General features: G+C 32.1%; 1 protein-coding gene across 1 annotated transcript in view; it reads right to left on the bottom strand.

Annotated features, from left to right (window-relative positions):
- Spred (Sprouty-related protein with EVH-1 domain) overlaps nucleotides 1-24,694 on the bottom strand; it is a 183,182-nt gene extending 158,488 nt beyond the window's left edge. Inside the window, exon 1 of the mRNA XM_072526482.1 lies at nucleotides 24,541-24,694. Within this exon, the coding sequence (XP_072382583.1) occupies nucleotides 24,541-24,563 (23 nt within the window). The 5' untranslated portion in view covers nucleotides 24,564-24,694. The remainder of the gene's footprint in view (nucleotides 1-24,540) is intronic.
- Between the last annotated feature and the right edge of the window lie 1,381 nt (nucleotides 24,695-26,075).

The following is a 26,075-nucleotide window of genomic DNA, read 5'->3' as shown; positions in this document are numbered from 1 at the left end:
ACAGCTGATGTACTTACCACATTGTATTTATGTTGACCGTAAATAGTGAGGTTGTTTGTAACATATGAGTTTGCTAAAAATTTCCTGTATTCAGTTTAGGTTATAATAAGTCAATATTTGTGTTGTTAAATTTATTCAGAAAGTATATAAATTACATTTAGTTAATTGTTGTTTTGGAACATGAGTGCTTCAAAGTTTAATACAGTCTCAACTTGTTCTGAACTTATTGCACACTTAGCTCTAAAAAGCACCAACACTGACACAAAAGTTGTACAAGATGAGAAATCAGAGCTAATTTTGCCTACAAAATATCCTTCCAGTGATTTATTAGAAGAGAATGAAGTACATCAACCATCTAGCTGCACTATAACGTTGTCAGATGATGTTGGATGTGAGATTACCTGACAATATAACTCCACAGGTAACAGACAACCATAATATATTAGTTTATGACCTTAGTGAAAATACACTGATATCACGTCCACTTGAAGAATTTAATGTTGATAAATCTGTTTATTTAGAATCACATACTAACCTACAAGTTATAGATGTACCTGAAGTACTATTTGAAAATCTATTTACAAATGTGGTCCAACCAAACAATGATAATATAAACTTGGAAGAAGATTTAGGTGTTCCAGCTGCTAGGGTTGATTTTCTGATAACTGCAAATGAAAATAGTAAACAAACGAATGTATATTGTAATGACAATGCAGACCAACATATTGACAATATCGTCGTAGAAAATCAATTATCCCCTGTCACAAAGAAAAAAAAAAGGTTTGAAAGCAGTCTGGGAGAAAGAAAAAAACTTAAAGTTAAAGAAATGAAAATATCTCATGCAGTAAAACACATACCGTGTAAAAACGCTGATGCTTTTAAAAAAAAAAGTGGACAGAAAATTATTGAAGAACGAAGAGAGTTTATAAACAAAAAGTTTTGGGAAATTACGTGGTCTGAACGTAGACATTTCATTTTGACATCATGTGATAAGGTTGATGTTAAACGAAGAAGAAATAAAAACACTGAAACAAAAAGACAATCACTATCTATTCAATACAAACTAAAAGATTGCTCTGACGTCACACAAGAGGTTTGTAAGAGTTTTTTCCTCACCACATTAGGCTTTAAGAAAAATAATGACAGGTTTGTGCATTATACACTCACAAATACTCCTAAAGGTGCTTTAACTCCACCTAGTGATACGAGAGAAAGACAGCCATCAAAAAATAAAGGACCCCATCACTTAATTATCGAACACATCGAACCATTTCATCCCACGATTTCCCATTACAGACGGGAGCATGCTCCAAATGTGCGTTACCTTCCAGGTGATGTTAATGTAGCACTTATGTACAGTGAATTCATCAACAAATTTCCCGAGTTTAAAGGGAAAGTATCATATGATTTATACAGGCGAATCGTTAAAGAATAACATATATCATTCGTACAACTAGGACATGAGGAGTGCGAAAAATGTGAGCAGTTTACTCTTCATTCGCACAAAAAAGATAATCTTGACATTGATATATGTATGTAAACAATGGAAATTTCATAACGAATTAGTTATAGAAGCTAGAAACGCATATAAAAGCTTTTCTGAACAGGAAAGATCAAATAATGCAATATGTTTTTCAAGTGACATGCAGAAGGTTATCATGTTGCCAAGAGTGGACGGACATGTTCAAGAAAGTATTATTTATAAAGCGTTTAGTAGCCTATCATGAAACCTTTGCACCTGTAGGGAGAAAAAGTAAAGCAAAAGTTCACACCATTTTGTGGCATGAAGGAATTTCAGGCCGCAATAAAGAAGATAATGTTAGTGCGTTGTACATGTTTTTAAAACAACACAGAGATATTGAAAAAATAGTTCTTTGGTTAGACAACTGCTCTTCCCAAAACAAAAACTGGTGCCTTTACACAATTTTAGTGTACATAATAAACTCTGATGACATTGCAGCTAATGAAATAGTTTTAAACTATTTCCAACCTGGTCATTCATTCATGAGTGCAGACAGTTTTCACCATCAAGTAGAGCAATCATTAAAGGCCCAAAAGAAAACTTATGATTTTGAAGACTTTGTTAATGCAGTGAAAAAAACCAAATCTGGAAATGTCAATGTATACAAAATGCAACATTTTGATTTCTACCACTGGCCCAATTTCGTGTCCCAACAAAATTTAAAATCATTATCACGTTTGTATTTAAGTGACATAGTTAATATTAAAGCTGAACGAGGCAGTTATCATTTGTTGTGCAAGACAATTATGAAGTAATGAGCCCCTAACAACAATTGGACTTTTTACAAAAAAAATCAATGAAAGGGATTAAACTACCCAGCCATCACACTGCATCATGTGGATTTCCAGAAGATAAGAAGAAAAATTTCCTTGAGTCATTAAACGAAGTACTGCCAGAAAATCGAAAACAATTTTGGAAAGCCTACAAACATCTCAGCCAAAAGACTGAACCTATTGTGACATTCCTTCTACTTATGTAAAAGTATTGGTTATATTTTTTAGAAAATATGTTAAGTTAATCCATTCTTAAAACTGTATATTAAGTTTATTTTTCTTACATTAATTGATTATAAAATATCTATAAATTCTATAGATATATCTATAAATATCTATATAATATTCTATAAATATATCTTTTTTTATATACGGCAAAAATATAGCCATTCACATTACTAAAGAAGAGTGCCGTATGTACGACACCATTTTATATTTACCTTTTTTTTGCATTAAAAATTAGAATTATAGAATAAAAATTTTCATTTGTGTTTAACATAAATGTAGTTGAAGAATAAACAATTAATAACTAAAATATCTTCATATTCAAAATTACAGCATCCTTATAAACTTTATGTCGAGTATTCTCAAAATCCTACTATTGTTACTTACGGCACTTTTGGTTAGCTGGGCAGTATACTCTAGTATACATACATGGAATGGGGAGCAAAAACTCGCAAGAAAAAAGAGCAATTAAAGAACTCCGATAAATATGAATAGAATCAGAGAGGATATATGATTCTCATGAAAAAAATGAGTTAAGCGATATCAGAAATCAATGTACGGTGTTCATCACAGGTCGGGATGAACACCGGCATGTATTGTTTATAATTCTTCTTATTTGCTAACCCGATACAGTTGTGTTATCATGGGTTACCATAAGTTGGCCTTGTCCATTTTTCTCGATCTTCCGTCAATCCTGCATATTCTGATAGAGGAACACTAATGGTTGAGACGATGTGCTCGGTGTATCTTGTAGAGGATCTGCCTCTGGCTTTTTTACCTTCCACCCCACCCTGTATTGTGAGCTTCCCAAGGCCATTTATTCGAAAGACGTGTGTCCAAAATATCCTATTATTTGCTGTACTATATGTATCTTCTATTCTATTCTATTCATCTATTAATTTCTAAATTGTTTATGCTTATATCAGGTTTTTTTTTTTCAAAACTAAACATTTCTTGTGGTGGTGACTCCTCTAATCTGCCTCAGTCATCAGATTCTCGCAGTATTCCCTCCATCTTTGTATTATATGTTGTTTGGCCGTGAGTAGGATTTTGTTCTCATCTTTAATGACGTTATGATTGTCTTAAACATGTCTGGTGTTTCAGTTTTGTTTTTGTGTTCTTCTATTTCTTCACATATTTTGTTTAAGTACCGGTTTTGCCTTTTTGATAAAGTCGTGAAGCATTGAGAGACCTATCAATGCTTCAGGCATTGATAGGTCTCTCTTTCGTTCTCATGTCTTAATTCCCTAGCTTTCAGTTGCTTCCTTTCCCGTATTTTGCTTCAAGTGTCATCTGATATCCATTGTTTCCCTTTTTCTTTCGTATCATCTGAAGTGTCTGTAGCAACGTTATACGCTATGGATTTTACTTTTGTCCAAATGCTATTAGGCGATTGTTGTGATCTTATGAATTGATCGAGTTTGTGCAATTTCGGTACCACAGCTTTTATGAATGCTGAGAGGTACTGCTATTGAAATACTTAAAAAAACATCAGGAAAGAAGTATGAGAATAAAGAAACCTGGAGGTGGTCAAACGAAGTTTTTTAAACGAAGAGAAAATTATGTAAACAGTGGCAAGAAAATAGGTCGGACACAGATCATCAAAAAGGAAATGAAAGTAGCAGTAGCAAAAACTAAAGCAGATGCGTATACAAATCTATACGGTCAACTTGATACCAGGAAAGGCGAAAAGATATATAAAAGAGCCAAACATAGAGCAAAGAAAGCAAAAGATTTTAATCAGAATAGATGTATCCGAGATGAAAATAATAAAATACTAATTCACGAAATGGATGTCAAAAGAGATGGAAAAAGACCTTTGACAGTTTATTAACAGAATAATTTGACCAGTTGAGTTAACGGAAACAGTAACAGCAATGGTCACCAAAATATCAAATGAAGAAATGGTTCAGAACCAGAAAATAAAAAAAGATAAAGCAGTTGGACCAGATGATATTCCTGTGGAAGTGTGGAGAGCACGAGGAGAGACAGGAACATCTTGGCTAACAGGCTTATTTAATATAATTATAAAAGTTGGACAAAAGCAGGCGAATGGAGAAGTATGTTTACAAAAACAAGGTAGATCTACAACAATGTACAAACTACAGTTTTACAGCTTTAATAGTTTTAAATACCAAGGATCAGTATCTCTAGAGTAATGGGAAACTAGGAGATGCATGTAGTACAATTAGGGTTGGATGGATGAAGTTGAAGGAAGCGAGTTGTGTGTTGTGTAACAAAAATTTCCAACGTAGCTGAAGGGAAAATTCTATAAAACAGCCATATGACCAGCTATGATGTACAGAACTGAATGTTGGGCAGTTAAAAAGAAAGAGGAACAATGCATGCATGTGGCGGAAATGGGAATGCTTAGATGGATGAGGGGAGTGACATAAAAGGATAAAATTAAGAATGAGTATATTAGGGAGATCTAGGGGTGGCATCAAATAATGTCAAAATAAGAGAACATAGGTTAAGATGATTCTCCAGATAGACAATAAGATCAATGTCCAGGCGTTAGTCACCCAAAGAATTACTGATCTGCGGGTTCCTGGAAAAAATAGGAGAGGAAAACCAAAGAAGACCTGGAGATAAAAACCTATGGAGAAATCTAATTAGGGAAGCCGCTTAGGGACAATGGCAAAGAGAATGATCTATTGCCTAGAGATAAATATATTGTTTTCAATGCAGGAGTGAGAAGTCTTTCGACTCTTGCATTTCTTTCTCTAAGTCCATACAGGCCAACAGTCTTTCGCAGGTCATGATCTTTAGTTATGTCAATCTTGGTATTCAGATTTAGAATTACCTATTATAATTTATGTATTTAGCAGTTTTTAAACGTCTCTTCTAGTTTAATAAAAAAACTCTTCCATTTCCTCGGCGTCTGCTTCACTTGGAGCAAATTATATTTGTTTATAATATGGACAATAAGAAAGTTTGAATTACTAACATGGTTGGAAGCATTTAATATTGTTTATTATCTAGCACTTAACGACAAAAATGCATATCAAGTTCAAAAGAAGGTCATTACTTAACAATAAACATAAATGCCGTTTTAATTCTAAATATAATATTGCAGAACTACACAGTTGGTTACTATAAGTCTATAAAAGATTTTATATCTGAAAAAAACTTAAGAGAAGTAAAAACTTCCGGTGTATGATAGTATATTTTATTTAAAATATTTAAAATTTATTTAAAAGGATTACAAATCTTCAAAACGTTTTCGTTCCAGTCGGACCATCATCATCAGTGAAACATTTTAAAAGTAGTTGAAACTAGCTACGAAAATAGGTGTGAAAATGTCTGGATTACATGACAATCATGGTTAATTTTAATAATATAATGATACAAGATCGATGTTATCGGATTAGTACCAGCCAACTGTAAGTTGATCCAACAGGACTTCTTGATTATACTGGTCTTCTGTATAATAATAAAGATCCCAGAAAATTAGAAACTGATGTAGAAAAGCACTTATTATAAATAGATGAGTCGTTTAAGTATCAGAAACTCTCACTTAATATGAATAAGTGCAGTTATATGATAATTTAAAATGTAGATGCACATAGGGAGATGCACGTGAACTTTTTAAAATTCAAATGTAATAATATGGAGATGATATAGCATCTTGAATCGTATATAGATAAACGACTTACTTATATAACGGTTATAATGTGTTACGGGAACAACACATATTATAGATATGTCATAAAATAGCTCCAGCAGTGGGCATGCTAGGAAGAATTGCTAAATTGATCTCTCTCTCATCGCAAAATAGTGTATTATTCACTAATAAACTCACGTCTGTGTTATTTAACCATCATATGAGGTAATACCAACCAAACAGCGTCATAATCTTATGGTATTACAGAACAGGGCTATTAAATATGTTTTTCAATTGCCACCCTTCACCCAACAGAAGATCTGTACTGTCCAAGAAGAATACTCAATATTTAATAATACTTTCTCAAGTACTTACAAATATTGCCTTAACACTGACCGAAGATGTAGATGACTATCATACTAGGCAAATGAGTACTTTTCGTACAGGAAGAATACGAAATTCTGGAGCACACAGAAGCATATACTCAAATGGCCTGATCTTTTATAATAAACTTCCCAGTAATATGAAGGAAAGTCCACTAGGAAGATTGAAATTTGAACTTAAACAATTACTTCTTGATAACTACTTTAAGACCAATCAGATCTGAATCATTTAAAATTGTAATTATATATTTTGAAGTAATGGAAAAATGCTTTCTGTATTAACATAGATTACTTGATCAAATTTTGTAACTAAAAATATATTATTGCTTCTTTTTCTTCTAGTATATTCTTTCTTCTGTATTGTATATTTTGAAATTAATAAAATAAAAAAAAAATAAATCTTGTTTTTAAATCAGCCTATATAGTACTTTGTAACTCCAATTTTTACTTTTTTTGAAATTTTCAGACATTTCAAAGGCTAATATCGCCACTCCTAGATATTTTGCCGTGATAGTCAAAAAATAATTTGCATTAGTTGGTTAGTGAAACTGATGAATTTATGTACTCGTATATTGTCTAATTCCTCATTTCTTTTGTCACGCAGTTTCTACTGCTTATTGCAAAAGAAAACTAATGTAACATATATTTTCAGTGCACCTTCTTACCAGTCCCTTACCCAGATATTCAGCGTAGAGAAAGAAGCTCACTATTTTCTATTGGTAAGCGAAACCTTTCCGGTTTAAACTGTATCTAGAAAATCATTTATGACTTGACTAGGTGTGGAATTTGCCTGAGCTAGTCAACCAAGTGGAAGGGAATTGCAACAAAAATTCACTCGTTAAGGCGGAACAAGGCATAACCCAAAAAATGCATAGTTAAAGAGATATCCAATTACTATTCCGGAGCAACTGGCGCACACTTCGGTTTTAATTAGCATTTCTGCAACATGCGTCACTCTGTCATGAGTAAGCGCAATTCAAGCCCTGTCCACCCTCATCAAACCTCTCCATCTGTTACGGTCTATGGCCATTCTCCTCCACGATCGACTGCCAGGGAGATATCTGGCGTCCTCATCCCATCTTCCCATCGCTTTCTCGGTCTTCTAATAGGTCTATTCTCCTGGATTCTTGCATTCAACAGTTTTTTTGGAAGCCTGTTTTCTTCCGTCCTAAATTCGTAACCTTCCAGTTGAAGAATCTGTAGGCGGACATACTGAAAAAAAGGTGGGTCTTTACATATATTATATATTTCATAATTTTATCTCATTAGCCACATGTTGTTCTCATTTATAGGGCCTAGTATTCGTCGCAGTACCTTTATTTCAATGATGTCCATGCGGTTTACAGATTTTTGAGTTTTACATCTATAGCTCACTATCGGTCAGATCTTGTAGATTCGTATCTTAGTTCTTTGATGTCCTACGTCTTTTGATATAATTATCTGGTTCATAGCAAAGTATGCCGTATCGCTTGATAGCACCTTAAAATTTCTTATTTTGAAGAGTAATAAGAGGGGAATAGTTGGGCTGGTACAGAGATCTAATGAAGAAAAACTAAAATAGTTTAACTACGAAGATAATAGGTGCAAAGAGAATAAAGAAAATTAAAAGGAAAAAATGAATAGATAAAATTAACGAAATTGGACAAAAAACTGGTAAGACGATTGAAGAAATGGGAGCAATGAGTGCAGACCGGAGAACTGGAAGATATAGATAAGCAATAAACTCCTTGAGGGCATCCTTAAGGATGAAACTCGAAAATGGCTACCGAATCCCGTAAAAAGAGCCAAAAATATCCGACAAAACCTGCCAAATCCAACGATCTGCACGTAGTAAATCACAAAATGCCGCAATGAGCAGCTGTTAGAAAACTGGAACTGTCACTAGCTCCCAATAGCAAAAGAGTGCCAAGACTGCAAACAACAGCCTGCTACTTCGAGGTCCGTAAAACTCTCAAGAAATCGACGAGAGCAGAAAAATTGATACAAATTATAATATAATACAACGGTTACAGTGTCTCCAAATAAACCTTATCATGGAAAAATAGCAACTAGCGTGTTTATGCTTAAAATATTTATTGAAAGAAACATAACAGTGTAAATAAATTACACCGAGAGTTTCATTCACGTTACAATACATATAAGAGAAAATATTAAGGAGAGTAAATTATATAAATTAAAATAAAATGAGTAACGGCATAGTGCGCACAAAAAAAGATGATGAAATGTATAAAAAGATGTAAGGCAACATTAAACATGTATTTTTGACCTATACAGTGATGATTTCCCAAGTTAATTTTACCTATCCGTAAAAATCGTAATAATGTTGTTCTTCGTTCTAGTGTTACACTTAATAGTTACACGCTGTCAGTACGTTGTTACTTTAATAAAAAGAAAAAGATTTTCTGAGAGTTTATAAAAGTGTAATAGTTCATTATTCTACTACATAATATTACTAGAAAGACGATGACATATTTTATGGCTCCATCAAAATCAAACAAATCTCTGATAAACCAGATCTTTTACACATTATTCCCTTCCTTACATCCTATCCTGATTGTCCTATCATAAAAGTCTATGTCAAAACCTACATGTTTATGAAGAATTCTAGAAGACGTCATTTACCACATCATATACAAGCAATTTAAAAATGATAAAATATTCACCAGCAAACCGACGTGGCACCTGCTTTTTCATTACATAAACGCTGGCCGTTATTCTCTTCACCAGAGAATGAAAAACTCAAAAGAAAAATTGATAAGGTATTGAAATATTTAGAAGTAAAAAAATTTTACATTTTATTGGTCTAAAAAATTAAGTAAAAATCAATGTCCAGAAATAAAAAATAATATTTGGATATATATATATATATATATATATATATATATATATATATATATATATATATATATATATATATATATATATATATATATATATATATAACCTAAGGATAAAAAGAGACACCAAGGACACATACAGCAGACTAATTATACTTTGAAATAAAAAGTCGCATACCATATTATGCATTTTAATTACACGGAATGTAAAATGATCACCAAAGATCCGTGATTTTATTTTTGTACATCCGCTAAACCAAACCAACAAAGAAATCGCGCTTTATAAAAACTGCAGGTTCGTCTTTGTTAAATATCCATTCCATGTACATACGTACTTAACAGATATAGGAATAATATTTGCCAACTGTATTAAATTTGTGTATAACATAGCAAAGACAAGCCAGAACTAAATGTCATGTCACAACAGGAGTATGGGAAGTAAAACAAATTAACCGAAACGAAAAACAATAAATTGAGGGAGGTATATTTTTCTAATAAGAACACAAAACTGATGTAGGCTCTAACAGGAATATTCTTTTACAAAATACTCATAATTTACAATGCCCATCGTCTTACTGCCACTAGAGTTTATTCTAATAAAAATGCTACTTGTATACATGTTTACTAAATTCGCAATAATCCAATGTAAATTTGAATAATGACACTGATCGAGAATTCAAGAATAAGATTCCAATTTATGAATTCCATCCCTGAAGTGAGAATCTAGAAGGGTTGCCAAATACGCTTCCACAGCTGTTATTGATGGAAGTCGACCGGTGCCAAATCTGGTGAATACGGATAATGCTCAAACAATTCGAACTTTAATTCATGGATTTTAGCCATTGTCAAAATGCTCATATGACACAGTGCATTGTCCTGGGGAAGAAGCATTTTTTATTCTGCAAAACGGGTCTTTTTTCACGATTTTTGTCCTTCAGCTGTTCCAGAAGGTTACACTAATATTCAGAATGTACTACTTTACCAGTTTGCAAGTAATCCACAACCAAAATAATTTTTTTCGCACCCCTAAAAACTGATGCTACCACCTTCTTGGCCGATTTTTGGACACTCGTTTTGGAACCGAAGAATCAGGTTCACACCACTCTTTAGCCTCTTGTTTTGATTCAGGATCATGGTGATCGAACTAAGTCTCATCCATAGTGATGAATCGACGCACAAAATCCACTTTATCTTTTCGAAAACGCTCTAAATGTTGCTAAGAAAGTTGCTTTCGAGGGTGTTTTTGTTCAATTGTTAGCGAATATGGCACCCTTTGTGAACAGAGCTTTCTGAAACCCAATAATCCAGTCAAAATATTGCTTACACTGTCCAATGAGATGCATAGGACTTCTACTAAATCTGTTTCAGTCACTCAACGATTTTCCAATACGATATCCTGTATTTTTTTCTACAATTTCTGGTGTTGTTGGTGTTTTTGGACATCCTTGACGTGGATCATGTTCAAGGCTTGTAAGATCACGTCTAAATTCAACAACCCACCTTTCTACTGTATTAATTGAAGGCGAAGAGTATTTATACACTTTCAACATTCGTTCATAAATTTCCTTTGCTTTTAAACCTTCCAAAAATTAAAATTCAATCACTGCACGATACTTGATTTTTCCATTGTAAAAAAAATATTGTGACTTTTATTGTGATTTTTAGTATTACCTACTATAATTAATAATTATTGTAATAATAATCATTGTAATATAATATAATATAATATAATAATATTGTAATATAATATAATAATATAATAATATTGTAATATAATAATATTGTAATATAATAATTATTGTAATATAATTTAATAATATAATAATATTGTAATATAATAATTATTGTAATACCAGTATACTCCTGTTTGAACTAGGTACCGAATTCAGCAGCTTTTTGTATTAAAATCAACTCTTATTATTACTTTCTCCTCTGTTGTAAAATCTCTAAGTATGTTTACTAATTCATTAAAGCAAGCTTTTCTTTCATTGTCAACCAATTCGACCAGGATACACACATACACACACAATTTTCGCATCTGGCTGCAATTATTTTTAAATAAATTTACCTTTACGAGGTATTTTGTATAGTTTAGTGAAAATGAAGTCATTTTGACCCGATAATGATAAATATGTAACAATACACTCTGAGATTTACAAAAGTTATGTTACAGCACTAACAGAATTAAGAAGATGTACATTAAGATCAAATCTTGTCCAAAAGGAATATAGCTGCAAGTATTGTACGAGTAAATTGATCGCTCTAGTTGGTAAAAATTTTAAAATCAATTGCCATCCCCATTGAGCATACTCTACCAACGTAAATACTTGAACAATTACTGAACCCGATCCTGATTTTAACATTTACATCCGCTTGATCAGTGAACATACGAAAAAAAAAAACAAAGACCCAACTGCGAGCGCATTTATGAAAAGACCTATGGATTTCCAGTCGGTAAAATAAAAAAAATAAAAGCAATAATTGTTGGCTTAATCAGATACGGTTTCCTGTTTTGAATTATTTACTACTTCCTGTGTGTAAGTGAAACATTCTCGTTGTGGACATGAAAAAACACGTTAGATTACAGACCATCGAGGCTAGTAATCTCTATCGGACGGAGATTTCCGATGCATCTTAACTGGTAATTGAGAATGTCATAAACAGAGATTCAAAGAAAAATCTGGTGCTCTTGCTAAATATAATAAATATATTATACTGTTTATATTTGAAACTCAGTTTTCTTATATTATACATATAGGGCATAGGACATATATATATATATATATATATATATATATATATATATATATATAAGAAAAGCAGCTTGTCCAACATTTAATAATACATCAGACAAAGGCAGTAATATAACAACAGTCTGTGATAAATTCTCATCATTGAACCTGCTCATTGTCAACTTCACAGCGTTGTGGTATTTACAAAAATTATAGTCATATTGTTTAATTTTCCATTACATTTTCGTGCCTTGAGTTTATAAATTTTTTCAAAAAGAGTTGTTATAACGACTAACTGTTCACTTAGTGTTGGATTCCTTGATTAAGTATAAATTTTGCAGTTAAATTTTCTTACCTTTAATTTGACGTATCATTTTTGAATCTGGCTAAAACTATGTCTAACGGATCGATATAAAACATTATTTGTTGTCATAAATATCAAAAAAATATCAAACAGAATATTTTTTCAAGGTTTTTATTTTTAGAATATGCCTGGAAATACATTAAATTCTCAATCCCAGCAACTCGTGCTGAATTTGTATGAATATTTTGAGTTGGAAAAAAGGAACGGAGGACCCTTATTGGCACCTTTGGCTTGTGTTCAAGAGGTATTGTAATGAATTGTATGTTGTTTAATAATTTACCTATCATGAAATTGTTTTTAATTTAATTTAATTAAAAAACGAAAAGAAAGCAATCCTGTCCTTTCAAGTCCAGGCAAAAGTAGATGTCGTCGTACAAGCAAGACAACTGATCTGCCTGAAGGAACTAAAATGGCAATACGAAACACTGTGTACAATATGTACCTACAAAGTAAGTATAATTTGATATTGTACAAAATAAAAACGATCTGATTTATACCCCAGACAATAGATGTTTCACATCAAAATTAACACTTCTAAAATAAGTTTCACTTTTTTTTTTTAGAAAAGCATGTTAGTCTACAAAGTTTGAAATGTGAATTAGAGGAAAAAGAAGTTGTTACTATGGGAAAAACATCCTTGAGCATTGTACTGAGAGATATAGGATTTAAATATAAAAAGGATGACAATTGAAGATCATTATTCGAACGAACCAATATTGCTGCTTTAAGAGCAAAATTCTTTCGTAAGTACTTTGAGAACCTGGAAAGTGTGCATCCAAGAGAACTTGTTTTTTTGGATGAAACATGGATTTATTCAAAAGGAAATAAAACAACTTCCTGGCAAGACACTAGTAGCAAAAGTGTACGTAAACCAGAAGGTTTTGATGGTAAACGTTTCATAATTGTTCACGCTGGTTCTTCTAAAGGATTTATTTCTGAAGCAAGTTAATTGTTTTGTTCTAAGTCTAAACATATTGATTACCATGGAGAAATGAACAACGACATTTTTACTAAGTGGATAAGGACACAAGTAATTCCCAATTTAGAAGAACCATCCTTGATTGTAATGGATAATGCTCCATATCATAGTGTTCTTTTAGAAAAGCAACCTACCACTGCTTCAAAGAAAGATGAAATTGTTACCTGGCTGACAACAAATAACATCCAATTTGACCCAAAATTTACAAAACCAATTATTACAAGTTGCAAAAATGAATAAAAAAGAAAATGTGTATGTTATTGATGAGTTACTAAGAGAGCATGGTCATGAAGTGTTAAGACTACCTCTTTATCATTGCGAATTCAACGCTATTGAATTAATTTGGGCAAATTGCAAGTCATATGACAATAAGCATATTGGTAGGGACGGCTATTCTGATAGTGCTGTTATAAATATGTGGAAAGAGGCGCTTAATCAATGTAATGGAGACATTTGGGAAAATGTGTAAGATATCCTCATGAAATTATTCAAAAGTGGTGTGTCCGAGAGCAAAGTATAAGTAGTTGATATTGATATTCAACCCATCATAATAAATCCTGGAGATAGCTCGGATTCTGAAAGTGAAGGAAATATATAATTTTGATATTTTGTTTTTTTTTTCAATTTATTTTAATAATTTAGTCATTTAGTCATATATTTGTGGAAATAGGTTGTAACAAAGTAATTGATCCATTCTTTAGGCTAAAACAATGAAACCTTTTACACATAACTTTCCACACTTTATTTTGGAAACTAAGAGAATTCGATACACAAGTAAAAAAAAATTATAAAAACCAGCTAGTATAAAAAATAAATACTAAGTTTCTAGGTATGCGACATAAGGAAAGTCGTATTATTTTAGCCTAACAGATTGAGCACTAATTTGTAACACCCTTTAAATTTTCTACAAATTAATGTATTTTCGAAATTTTTCTTTTTCCATTGTTTTTATTGTTTTGTAAAGTTTAATTAATTTTCTTTGTGTTAGTAACTTTGTTCGAAAAGCATGCACAAGAGTTTTTTATCTTTTAGGGCATTTTCTTATGCTTAAGCTTAAAAATTGAATGTCATATGTATACGATTTTAATTTTTTTAGTTTAATATTGTATTTTGAATGAAAACTTTTTTTTCATCCAGTAACTGGCTTCGGCTGTTGGATGCTTTGGTGTATAAATAAATAAATAAATATGAGAATTTAAGCTGTTTGATCTTGGGTTCATCTTTCTCGACTACAGTATTTCAAATAGAGCATTTCTTCCAATAATCATAATAACGTTGAATATGCAGAAAACTCAAAATTACGTTCAAAACAATTCTATAATGAGTTTTTAACATCCAGTACAATAAATAAACAAAAACAATCACTGTAAATACGTTTAACGGGATATTAAACATTTCCTAATTATTTCATGAATCTAGAAAAGATTTACAACTATTAAGATCGCAGTTTTCACTAGTGATCACTATAAAAAATTCGGTAGGATTAAGTTAGAAACGCAGGCAGCTTTGAAAAATCAAATCGCAACAATTGTGCGGTCTCAATTCTGCAAAATCAAACTCGGAAATTTCAGATTTTATCTCTGTACAGTGTAAGAAATATAGTTAAAATATATAAAACATGTTCAGTCGTCACAAAGCCTGGCAATGTGAGAAAAAGCAAAATTACTGGCACCGATAGAAGAGCATTAAGAAGAATTATTGAAAAAAAATATGCGTGCAAATTATCTTGTGCTAAGTGTTCTGTGGAGTGATGCTATTGGAAGACGAATTTCCAGACACACATGTCACAGATATGCTCACAAGTTGGGATTTAGTACATACAAAGCAAGTTATTTGTTTAAAAAATGGACAAAAGAACACAAGGACTGACTTTTCAGTAATGGGGTGCTATACAATAGAGCGATAAGTCTAGATTTGAAAGTATGTGTAAGAATCAGTCGGGTTATTCGCAGGAAACTTTAGGCGTTTCATTCCGTCTTAAAAGAAAAGTGAAATGTCCTGCATCGGTGATGATTTGGGGCAGTAGGTATGTCATCAAAAAGTGTAGGAGAACGTCATATTATTGGAAGAATTTTAGATATAAGTAAATATTTGGACATTTTAGAGAATCTCTTTTACCGATTATGGAAGAACATTTGAATCAGGATAAGATTTTGTCTTCCAACACAACGGTGCAGGATGAAAAGAATTACAATTGGATGGAAGATTACGGTATACCATTTTGAAATGAGTTTCTGATAGACCCGACGTGTCTTTTATAGAAAGTTTGTAGCACGAGATTAAAAAAGCGCTTCGTAAACATCCCACCAGTAAAATCTCTAAAGTAAAGAAAATACTTTAAGAAATATGGGATTCCTTAACACCAAAATTTTACCGAGTCTTAGAATGTAGTTACGAAAGACGGTGCAGCAAAAATTTGGTAATAAATTAAGGAACGGCAGTAAGATAACTGCAATAGAGATTAAATGTCTTACGAGATACAGTCGGGTGACAAGATTGTAAGAATAATAAATCAGGGAACATCGTTCTAAATATTAACATGTAGAAGAGAAAAGATTGAAGTGGTAGAGACATATAAGAAGTAAAAGTGGATAAAAAATAACAGAATGATGCCCTATACGTAGAAAGAATGGAGGCCGACCGGAACGAAGTTGACCAAGCCGTGTTACAAAAGGGATTATGTGTGGGGGTATGGAAAGACAGAGATGAAGATGAAAAAGACTGAGCAAGAGAATACAATGAAAACTGTAATATCTTTGAAGAATAAACGTTTTTGTCTTGAAATGGTTGTTTATAATTGTTTTCCTATCTACGTAAAGTGGATAAGACAAACTTATTTTATATATCTCTATAACAGTAATATATATTCTGAACGTTTAAAATTCACAAGACTCATACACCTCTACTGTATATTTCCAGTTCCAGTAACAATTTAAGCTGCTCGAAAATTCAGACAACTTCAATTTGTTATAAAGTATCTCTTGTGTAGCAAATCGTGACAAAATCAGAACAATCGCCTGGTAATAGTTCCCCCAATATTTCTTAATAAGATAGCCAATAATTTGTAATAATATGGAATTTGCACTACTCCGCAACAATATAGAATTCCTAACAGCTGGTTATTATGCATGGAAAAATTTGAGAAAGCGAAATGTGGGAAGATGAAGAATATCGTGGCTTAAAAACTTGAAGGACTGGTTTGAATGCAGTAGTGGCAGAACTATTTAGAGCGACAGTCAACAGGGTCCGCATGGCCATGATGATTTCGATAGAAGATAGAACTTGAAAAAGAACAGCTGGCAAACAGTCTCTAAACAACTAGAGAAGCAGTAACTTTGTTATGTCTGTGATATTCCGAAAAGCCACATCGTGAAAGATGTCTGAAAATGGAAAGAGGAAATACGTGAATGTGGGAAAAGGTAAGCAAAAAGGTTATTACAAACTTCTGCTCGTAACGCAAAATACTCTTAGATCTTTTCATAAAATATGGCCAAATATATCGTCTTTATAGAACCTGATCTAACAAACGAATAAATCTTTCTTAGGAACCTAAAATGTTACATTTCGACTCATGGTCAAAGTAGTATTTCTTGCTAAATTAGTTATACAATTATGATAATAAAAAAAAGTAATTCCATATTATCAGATTTTAAATACGGTAAATATATAACTCATTTTTTCGTAGAAATACGAAAATGGAAAAAGTTCCAACTTACATGAACAAAGAGTTGTTAGAACATATAGAGCTTGTTTATAGCTATTTAGGTGATTAGTTTGTATCAAATATAGTACGTAAATTATCACCAAAACTTCTTGACGTTACTATTCCCTGCCAAGCTGTTCAATTTTGGATCGTGTACTCACGATCGTGTTCCACAAAACCCTACGACTTTTTAATTCTAGATCTTTTTGGGTTTCATTACTCTTATCAAGATCTGCATATGTTAATTACTGACTTTCTATGTTTTATATTGAATCATCTTCTATGTCTTAACTTATGATATTACATCATTGTAATTTTGGTCTTACACATATGTTTTAATATCTCAAGTATCTCAGTAAGTCCCAAGTTTGACTAACGTTAATACAGACGCTAGAGTTTTTGTTTGAATAGAATAATTCTCTTCCATTTTTCCCCAAATATATTCAGAAGGTTCAGATTTAAGTGTACTTCCAGTATTTAGCTCCTGGTTGTCTGAGGTTCTATTATATTTACAAATTTCGTAAAAATGTAGTCTACAGGGTGGGAGACTGTTAAAAAAAAATGGGAATATTAAAATTGAAGGTAAATTGCATTGATGATAACTCTAACAAAATGTCAGAGGCAATAAATAAATAAGACAGAAGAATCTTGGCACAGAAGTTTAGTAAGTTAAAACAGATTATTCTCAGTTATTCACTTATGACTTATCATCCTATTGCTTACTTCTAAATTCTTAACGCAATGGTTTCCAATCCATGATTAACTTGGGTGTAAACAAAACTAAAGTTTAAAATAAAAAAGGTATTTCAATAATAGGTTTATGTGATAACCATCACTAAACTATTCGTTTACTTTACCCTTGAACAATTTTGTGGTAAACAACTGGTAAAGATTAAAGCAGCATTTTCCAAACATAAAATATTAATTAAAATTTTATTGACTTGCAAAAATTGACATTAAAACATATTCCAATCAATGAAATAAATGTTATTAGTAGAGAACTAAGTATTGCCGCCATTAAGATTCATAACCCGTTGCAATGGGTAAAGGAACCCACTGCAACAGGTTCCATTTTAACAACCATTGGAAACTTTGTCGGAATTTATAAGTTTACAGCTAGTAAAACAGTATGGCATGTAAGTCAGAAATTTACCACTTGACCACAATAAATCCATATGCTACAAGATGGGAAAATTGGATAATTATAGACAAAATTTATACAATATTGCCTGATTTTCTCACTGCTTTAGGGCCACTGATTATAATCATGTGAGAATACAATCATCTGACAGAAACAATGATGTAATTTTTCGGACCAGTAAACACGGATGACAGATGCAGATTTAAAAATTCTGAATATTGTTGCATGCATAGATCTTTACATAATATGCTTATCTTTCAAAATTATGCAGTACAAATTGTTTTGAACAAAAATAATTGTTGGTGGTCAAAATCTTGTTGGTGACAATGGATACCCAATAAAAATCTTATTTAATGAAGCCATTCAGTAACACGAAAAATTAAACTAAATATTTGTATAATTAGCAGACGATTAATAACAGAAATTTGGTTAAGAGCTCTTAGAGTGTTTGGAAGCGACAATTTCTGGTATTCGCAGTAGGAATAAGACTTCATCTAGATACTGTACAAGGTGCAAGCACAGCTACTATTATGTTAAATACTATTGCTTCAGATCAAAGTGAAAATAAACTATCACTTAACCTAATATGTCATTATTTTTGTTTTGTTTTGAAAGATATATAATAAGAATGTATTTATTTAGGTATAAGAATTTTTAGTTATTGCTAATATTAAACTTGCTTACTGTACCTAGAAGTTGCTATTTTGATAATAGATATAGATCTTTTTCTATACAAGTTGGAGATCAAATTCATGTACTTCTTGTCAGATTTGTCTAAAATTATTATTAAATTGGTCTGCAGCTTCTTTGATAGTTTTGCTTTAATTAAAGCTTTTATTAGAGTTATCCCAAACATATTCCTACAAACATTAAATGTTTGGATAAATATATACGCTTGTAATTCAAATTCTACCTTATATTGCCATATTATCAATATTGAATAAAATTCTCCATCATATGAAACAGTTGGTGTGCTTCAAAATCTTTCAGTCTTTCAAACTTATCTTCTGAAAGCAAATAGAGCTGCTTGACAATCTTGGAATTTGTAGATATTTGATTGGTACTCCACCAGTTTTCCCTTTTAACAAAATTTGAAAAAAGAATTTCTTTTTGGCTTGCATTTTAATGTTAATGAATTTACTTTCAAGTTTGGGGTAGTTCTAAAGTTTGCATTGTCAACACTTTATGAATTGTCAACGCTTTATGAATTTTTACACAGCAAGTATCTTCCAGGTTAAGGCTCAATATTTTTATATTCCTGAATATATTTGTATTTTTCTACTAGTCCCACCAATTTCTGGTATGGAAACATAGGATATTTTCTTTTCCAATACAGTATTAAATTTTTGACAAGAAAATCAAAACCAAAGAAATTAAATGCAGATAAAACAAAAATTTTACATTAGCATGTTAATGTTACCAAAATGTAACACTGTAATCATGGGGACATATTAATATAAGCTACATGTTAGCAATACACCTGAATGAATTAAAACATGTTCTGACATTCATTACCTGAAGTCAACTATGGATATAGACATATAATACAAGATAGATTGATTGCTGTAATACAATCACATTCCCCCAGTGTGACAGAGAAAACTGATGCAAAAGCAGTCCCTGCATCTCTGGCTAATGGGCCAGGTTTATGGACCACTTGACCTTCTCATTGGTCATTTAGGTCATGTGGTTGATAAACATGGCAAATTAGAAAGAGATGCAGGGACTGCTATGTGTCAGTTTTTTCTGTTGTACTGATGGAATGGGCTGGAAATGCAACAATCAGTCTATCTTGTATTATATGTCTATGACTATGAGACATTGGTTCCTGTAATCTAGAAATGTACCATCAATTAAAACAATGGGCATGATTCTACTATTTTGAATTATAAATGAACTAAGATGTTTGCTCTTTTGCTCAGAAGTACTATTTATTTCTGAGATATTAAATAACTTTCATCTATAAAATAGAGGAAGGATTTTCTTATTAACTTTCAGTCTTATGGGCCTTTAAGTGGCAAATATGGCAGGTTTGGAGGCCAGTCAGTGTAAGTCAACATAATATGAGTGTTATTAGGTATAAAAAAACTTCTAAACATTTTTGTAAATTAACCTACAAATACAAACTTGCTATGTCCACTTAATGTTTGAACAATAGATGCATATGGATTATAAAACTGATTTTCCTGAATCTACTGACTTACACTGATTGGCACCTGAAGCCTCATACAGTGTCCTCCGTTCCTTTATATAGTCTACATATTTGTATTATTTGTTGTCTAAGCTTCCTTCCACCAAATTAATTTCGTTTTAATCCAAGTTCCACTAAACCTATCACCTTTCCTCCTCTTCATCTTCCCCATTTATAATAATTTACTTGTATAACAGTACTTGTATAATATAAAGTATCACTAAATCATGTATCATCTTCAGTTATTAGAAATTTTGGCTCCTCCACTGTATTCCTACTTACATATTTATATGTAACTGGCAATAGTCAGTTTTTGGTGCAGTACAGTATTGTTGACTTCCAGACAATATTATGTATTTTCATCCACATTTTTATATCTATTTTTCCTTAACACAGTATTTTCATGACAGTGTTTTTGTTTATGTTTCTTTTGAAACTTCTGCAAGTATACTATTGTTTACAATTGTAGTTTTTGGATCCTTTTTTTACCATTACCATCACCATTACTATCATTTTCCATAATCTATTCAAAGTAAACATTAGCTACTTTTGGTAACATGTGCTTATACTGTAATTTTGTGCAATTGCTATAATTGGTTTCTTGTAAAGGAGTATGTAAAAAATTGCTACAACCTAAAATTATATTATATGGATATTCTAGAGAAATTTACACATCTTTTTAGAAAAATCAACCGATTTTAACCACTGAGCCCTGGTGCAATCCTACTTTCACATGAAATTTATCAGTAACTCCCATACCTGTCCTAACACTAGTTATTACTCCCTCATACATGTCTCTTACAATCTTTACATATTCACTGGGGACTCCTTTCTGATTATGTGCCTACATCAGAACCTCTCGGGGAACTCAAGATCAAATCCCCTATAATATCATTGAATACCATATGAGTTTGTTTCTTTATTCCTGTATTTGTCTGTGATTCTTACAATGATTCTGTCAAAATATTCCCAAGCTGAGTGAATGGCCTATAGAAGTATAATGTAAGGTAAAGCATGACATAATCTGTGGAGACTATATGTATTAGTATTGTGGTTAGATTGGAGGATTATGTTAATACAGTTAAAAAAGGAGATTATTTTTCTTATGTAATCTATTACATTTAAGTGCAAAATACATAATTTAGTAGTTATGAAAACACAACCCAAATTATAATATTAAGCACATGTCAGTCAGTGCCCACATATTTATACACTCGCGATCATAAAATCCGGGTCATCTTGAAAATTTCAAGTTTCTTAAATATTTTTGACTCTGGTGCAGAAATAACCTTTTTTTTTGGCTAATGTATTTTTTATTTGTCATCAATGTTTGTTTTGAAAGAAAAAAAATGGTTTTTTATTGGTTTTATTGAAAAAAACAGAAAACAAATCAAATTGTTGATAAAGCAGACATATGAAAAAAAATGGAAAATACAGAACGTGGTAAAAAATCAGTGAAATTTCAATGACCTATATCGTGTATTGCCTCCCCTTGCTCTAATAACCTCTTGCAGACGACGGGGCATACTCTCAATTTTTCTCCGGATTACGTGTTGTGGTATGTTATTCCACTCTCTCACTAACAAATCCTTAAGCTCCTGTGCGTTGTTAGGAGGAGGTGTATGGGTTCGAATACATTTTTTCAAATCGTCCCAGAGATGTTCGATGGGATTCAGGTCCGGAGACCTAGCTGGCCAGGGTACCCTCGTAATTCCAACTTCGTCCAAGTATTACATACTGATCCTGGCAACGTGCGGTCGCACGTTGTCCTGCATAAAAACGGCGTTTTCTCCAAGCCCTGCCGTATTGGGCATAACATGTTCTTCCGGAATCTCCGTAATGTACCTTCGTGCAGTTATGGACCCATTTTCGATGAAGGGTAATTCTGTGTGGAAGTCGGAAGATATACCTCCCCAAGCCATGACCGAGCCTCCACCGAATGGCATTCTTGGAGCAATGCAAGCTTGTGAAAATCGTGCACCGGTTCTCCTCCAAACTCTTACACGTCCATCGGATCTAATTAGGCAGAAACGGGATTCATCTGAGAATAACACTTTGCTACAATCGTTAATTCCCCAATGCGCGTATTGTCGAGCAAAAGCTAGTCGTGCAACTCGAGGCACCCGGCGAAGTGGCGGTCCTCTAGCCATTACCCGAGAAGATAGTCAAGAAGAACGAAGTCTTCTTCTGACTGTTGCAACACTAAAATTGCGATTTCGTACTTCCTCTAGACGATTTTGATGCATAACCGCAGTTGAGGTCCGGTTTCGTAAAGCCTGAAACACAAGGAAACGGTCATCTAGTGCCTTGGTCGTTCTTCTTCGTCCAGAGCCAGGTCGCCTGGTTAGCAAACTTGCCTCCTGAAAGCGTTGAAGCACTCGTTGAACCGTAGAAAGGCTTACGCCAACAGTTCTTGCGACTTGCCGTTGAGTGTGACCGTCTTTCACAAGTGCAACAATTTGTGCCGTTTTAACAACAGTCAAAGGCATTTTTGTCAAAAAATAAACACAAATAATGGCACTAATAAACACTAATGGTGGCAATAATAACCGTTTGTCCGTTGCATTTGAACAGAAAGTCGAAGTACAAACGAGACATTTAAAACAAGCGGAGTTACAGGTAGCGTTCATTTTGGGAAGTGTGCACTTTACCGCGAAATCGGCACTATTGGAATTCTTTGTTACAAAAGAAACCGCAACAATTCTCAGAAACATGCATTAGTTTGTATTTGTGTTATTATTATTTACGATAAAGCTCCTTAAAAATGAAATATCAGTGATTTTCAAGGTGACCCGGATTTTATGATCGCGAGTGTAGTTCCATTAAATAAGCAACACTGATAGATCCCCATAATTGTTAATATTATTTATAACATAAAAGAAGCTTTAATTTATATATTATGAATGAAACATTTTTCAAATCAGATCTAATATGTTTACAATATTAACAATCAAAACAGCTGTTGTCTGAAGTATGTTCCAGTACATACTTAATAGTGTACATATATAATGAAACCTTTGTGTTTGAAATCTGTATATCCAATCTAAATTACAATAAATCAGCCAATAAAATGCAACAATTAAAGCAATAATCAATCAAATTTTTGTTTATAACATAATAAATAAGTGTTGTCAGTCAACTAAAAATATGTTTGTTGATAAAAGGAGTAAGAAATTTATTTTTAAAAAATTCAGATATGCAACTATAATTTTACACTGTAAGATTAATAACTCAAGATATTGAAATGACTTTATTTACTTTAAAAACACATTTTCGAGACATAAAACCACAGGTGTGAATATCTATGATACAAATTAATGAATTAAATACCCACACAACACCAAATTAAATCCTATGAGTATAAACAAAAACAAAGTAACACAGGACAGAAATACAATCTAAAACAACACACATGTTCCTATCATCAACAAAAACCTGCAAGCAGTAAAATATCATCAACTGTCAATCTTTCACCTCCTCTCGACTTCCAAATGAGATCTAGGTACTGAAATAAAAAGAAAACAATAGATGACAATACAAAACCTTCCGATGGAGCAGATGTTATCATTCAAGAAAAGAGCAGGCGAAACAAAAACAAGGAAGTGATAAATAAATGATAAAAATGATTTGACCCAACCTACGCTCAGGTATTACCACTGACTTTGGACAACCACAGAATTTCTGGTTCATTCAAAAATCTAACAGCTAATGTAACTAAAAACAGGCGTGGGCGTTTAAACTAGGAAAACTATCATAAACATTCGTTATATATTTAAGTGTTTAAAACACCGGTTTGTCGGTATAAACCAGATTCATGTAGCGATCTTATGAATGGAAATGGAACCATTGATTATTTGAGAATGAATGATAGTTCACCGAGTTATGACAGAAACTACACAGATAAGACGATCTAAATAAGCACAGCCCACTATTCTCGCGACGATTACTTAATTACGCATTGTTAAGCTGTAATTAATCGTATTTCCTGTTGAAACATGACGAGTAAAACTGGGAAAATATCATGGCCGACTATCAACCCCGAATAGGGGGTGTATCACCCAATGGGGTTAAAATTGTACTTACTCTTCAGCACGTGGATCGGTCATGATTTGTTTTGTGGATTATCCTACTGCTTGAAGTCCAATTTGTTGAACACCACATTTTTGCACAACATCAAACCCAACTTATCAACACGGGAACAACCATTGAACTAAAATACTGTTAACTTCAGACTAGTGCGCCGTTGCCAAACTTTTTCTTCATGATCCAAGACAGTACCGCAGTACTTACTGAAAGGACTGTTATCTATTATTCATAAATATTTAAATATATAATATAGTTTCTGGTCGTAAATTAAATTAGACAATTCAATATTATTTCATACAAAAAAGCAAATCTTTTAGCGTGAATACGGAAAAAAAAAGGGTTAGGTATAGCTAATAAATATATAGGTAGGTACCAATCATCTTTGAAAGCAATAATAGAAAACAAATGTTGATAATGTAATTGCATACCAAACATTTTATAAGATCCTAACAAACTATTAGAAAAAATTATAGTTTGATTAAATTTTGACATGTTCATATCTTTTAAAAAATACATACTTATAACTATGACAGTACTACAACTACCAGTTGGTATGAAGTTTTTAGTACGTTTATAGGATAGATGGACCAAACTAATAAAGCTATATAAACTAATAAATAACTATACCAGCATCTAAGTCAACTTTTAAGAAACTTAAAATTAGTTGATGAAAATATCCTTCAAATTAAGACTCGCCAGAGCAGCATTAAAGAGGGCCTCAAATTACACGCGCATAAAGCATGCAATCATCGTACTTAGGTACATTTAATTAAAAGCCTCTGTAATTGTACTACAGAGTTAAGTTATTTAAGTTGTTTAATATTTTTCTTATTATGAGTCATGCTTCGTTTAAGATTGCAAATAATTCATTGAGTAATTCGGAGGAAGTTGTTATTGTAAACATAAAGGGGAATGCTGACAGGGCTTCTAACAACTAAGACAAATACCTACATCCTAAATATTTAAATTTAGAACTCTTCAAACTGTAAAAGTTCTTGTAAAAAGTGAATTTTGACCCAAGAAACAATTAATAAAACAGTTTTTATGGCAAACCAGTACAAATGCAATTTAAACAGATTGGTAGGTAAGGTAAGTAAAAACATCTCTTACATTGTAAACTATAATAATATTAATAAAAAAGGAGGACATACCTACTACTTATGTACCGTTTATTATTCTTTTAGATTTCTTTGAATCGTCAAAAAACTTATGACACCCTGTGGTGTAAGAAAAAATTAACCATTGAAGACTGCAAAAGTCACAACATTGTAGATTTATAATAATAATGAAATAGAAAAAAGATATGAATACCGAGAATTTAATATAAAGATAATAAAAACATTTGTAACAGGGAAAAAATGGATTGGAGCAACAATAGTTGCTCAATGAAAAGTAGAGTTAACAAATTTATATCTAAACGTAAATTAACAACGACTTTTAAATTTAAAAAGAATAGAATTTACTATATTAACTATAAACATTATATTATTATAGTTTCCTTTTTCGCAAATTGCTTTTAAATATTTTTTTTT

The sequence above is a fragment of the Diabrotica undecimpunctata genome, chromosome 3, assembly GCF_040954645.1.
Source record: "Diabrotica undecimpunctata isolate CICGRU chromosome 3, icDiaUnde3, whole genome shotgun sequence".
Lineage (NCBI taxonomy): Eukaryota > Metazoa > Arthropoda > Insecta > Coleoptera > Chrysomelidae > Diabrotica > Diabrotica undecimpunctata.
This window is presented reverse-complemented; position numbering and strand designations above follow the sequence as displayed.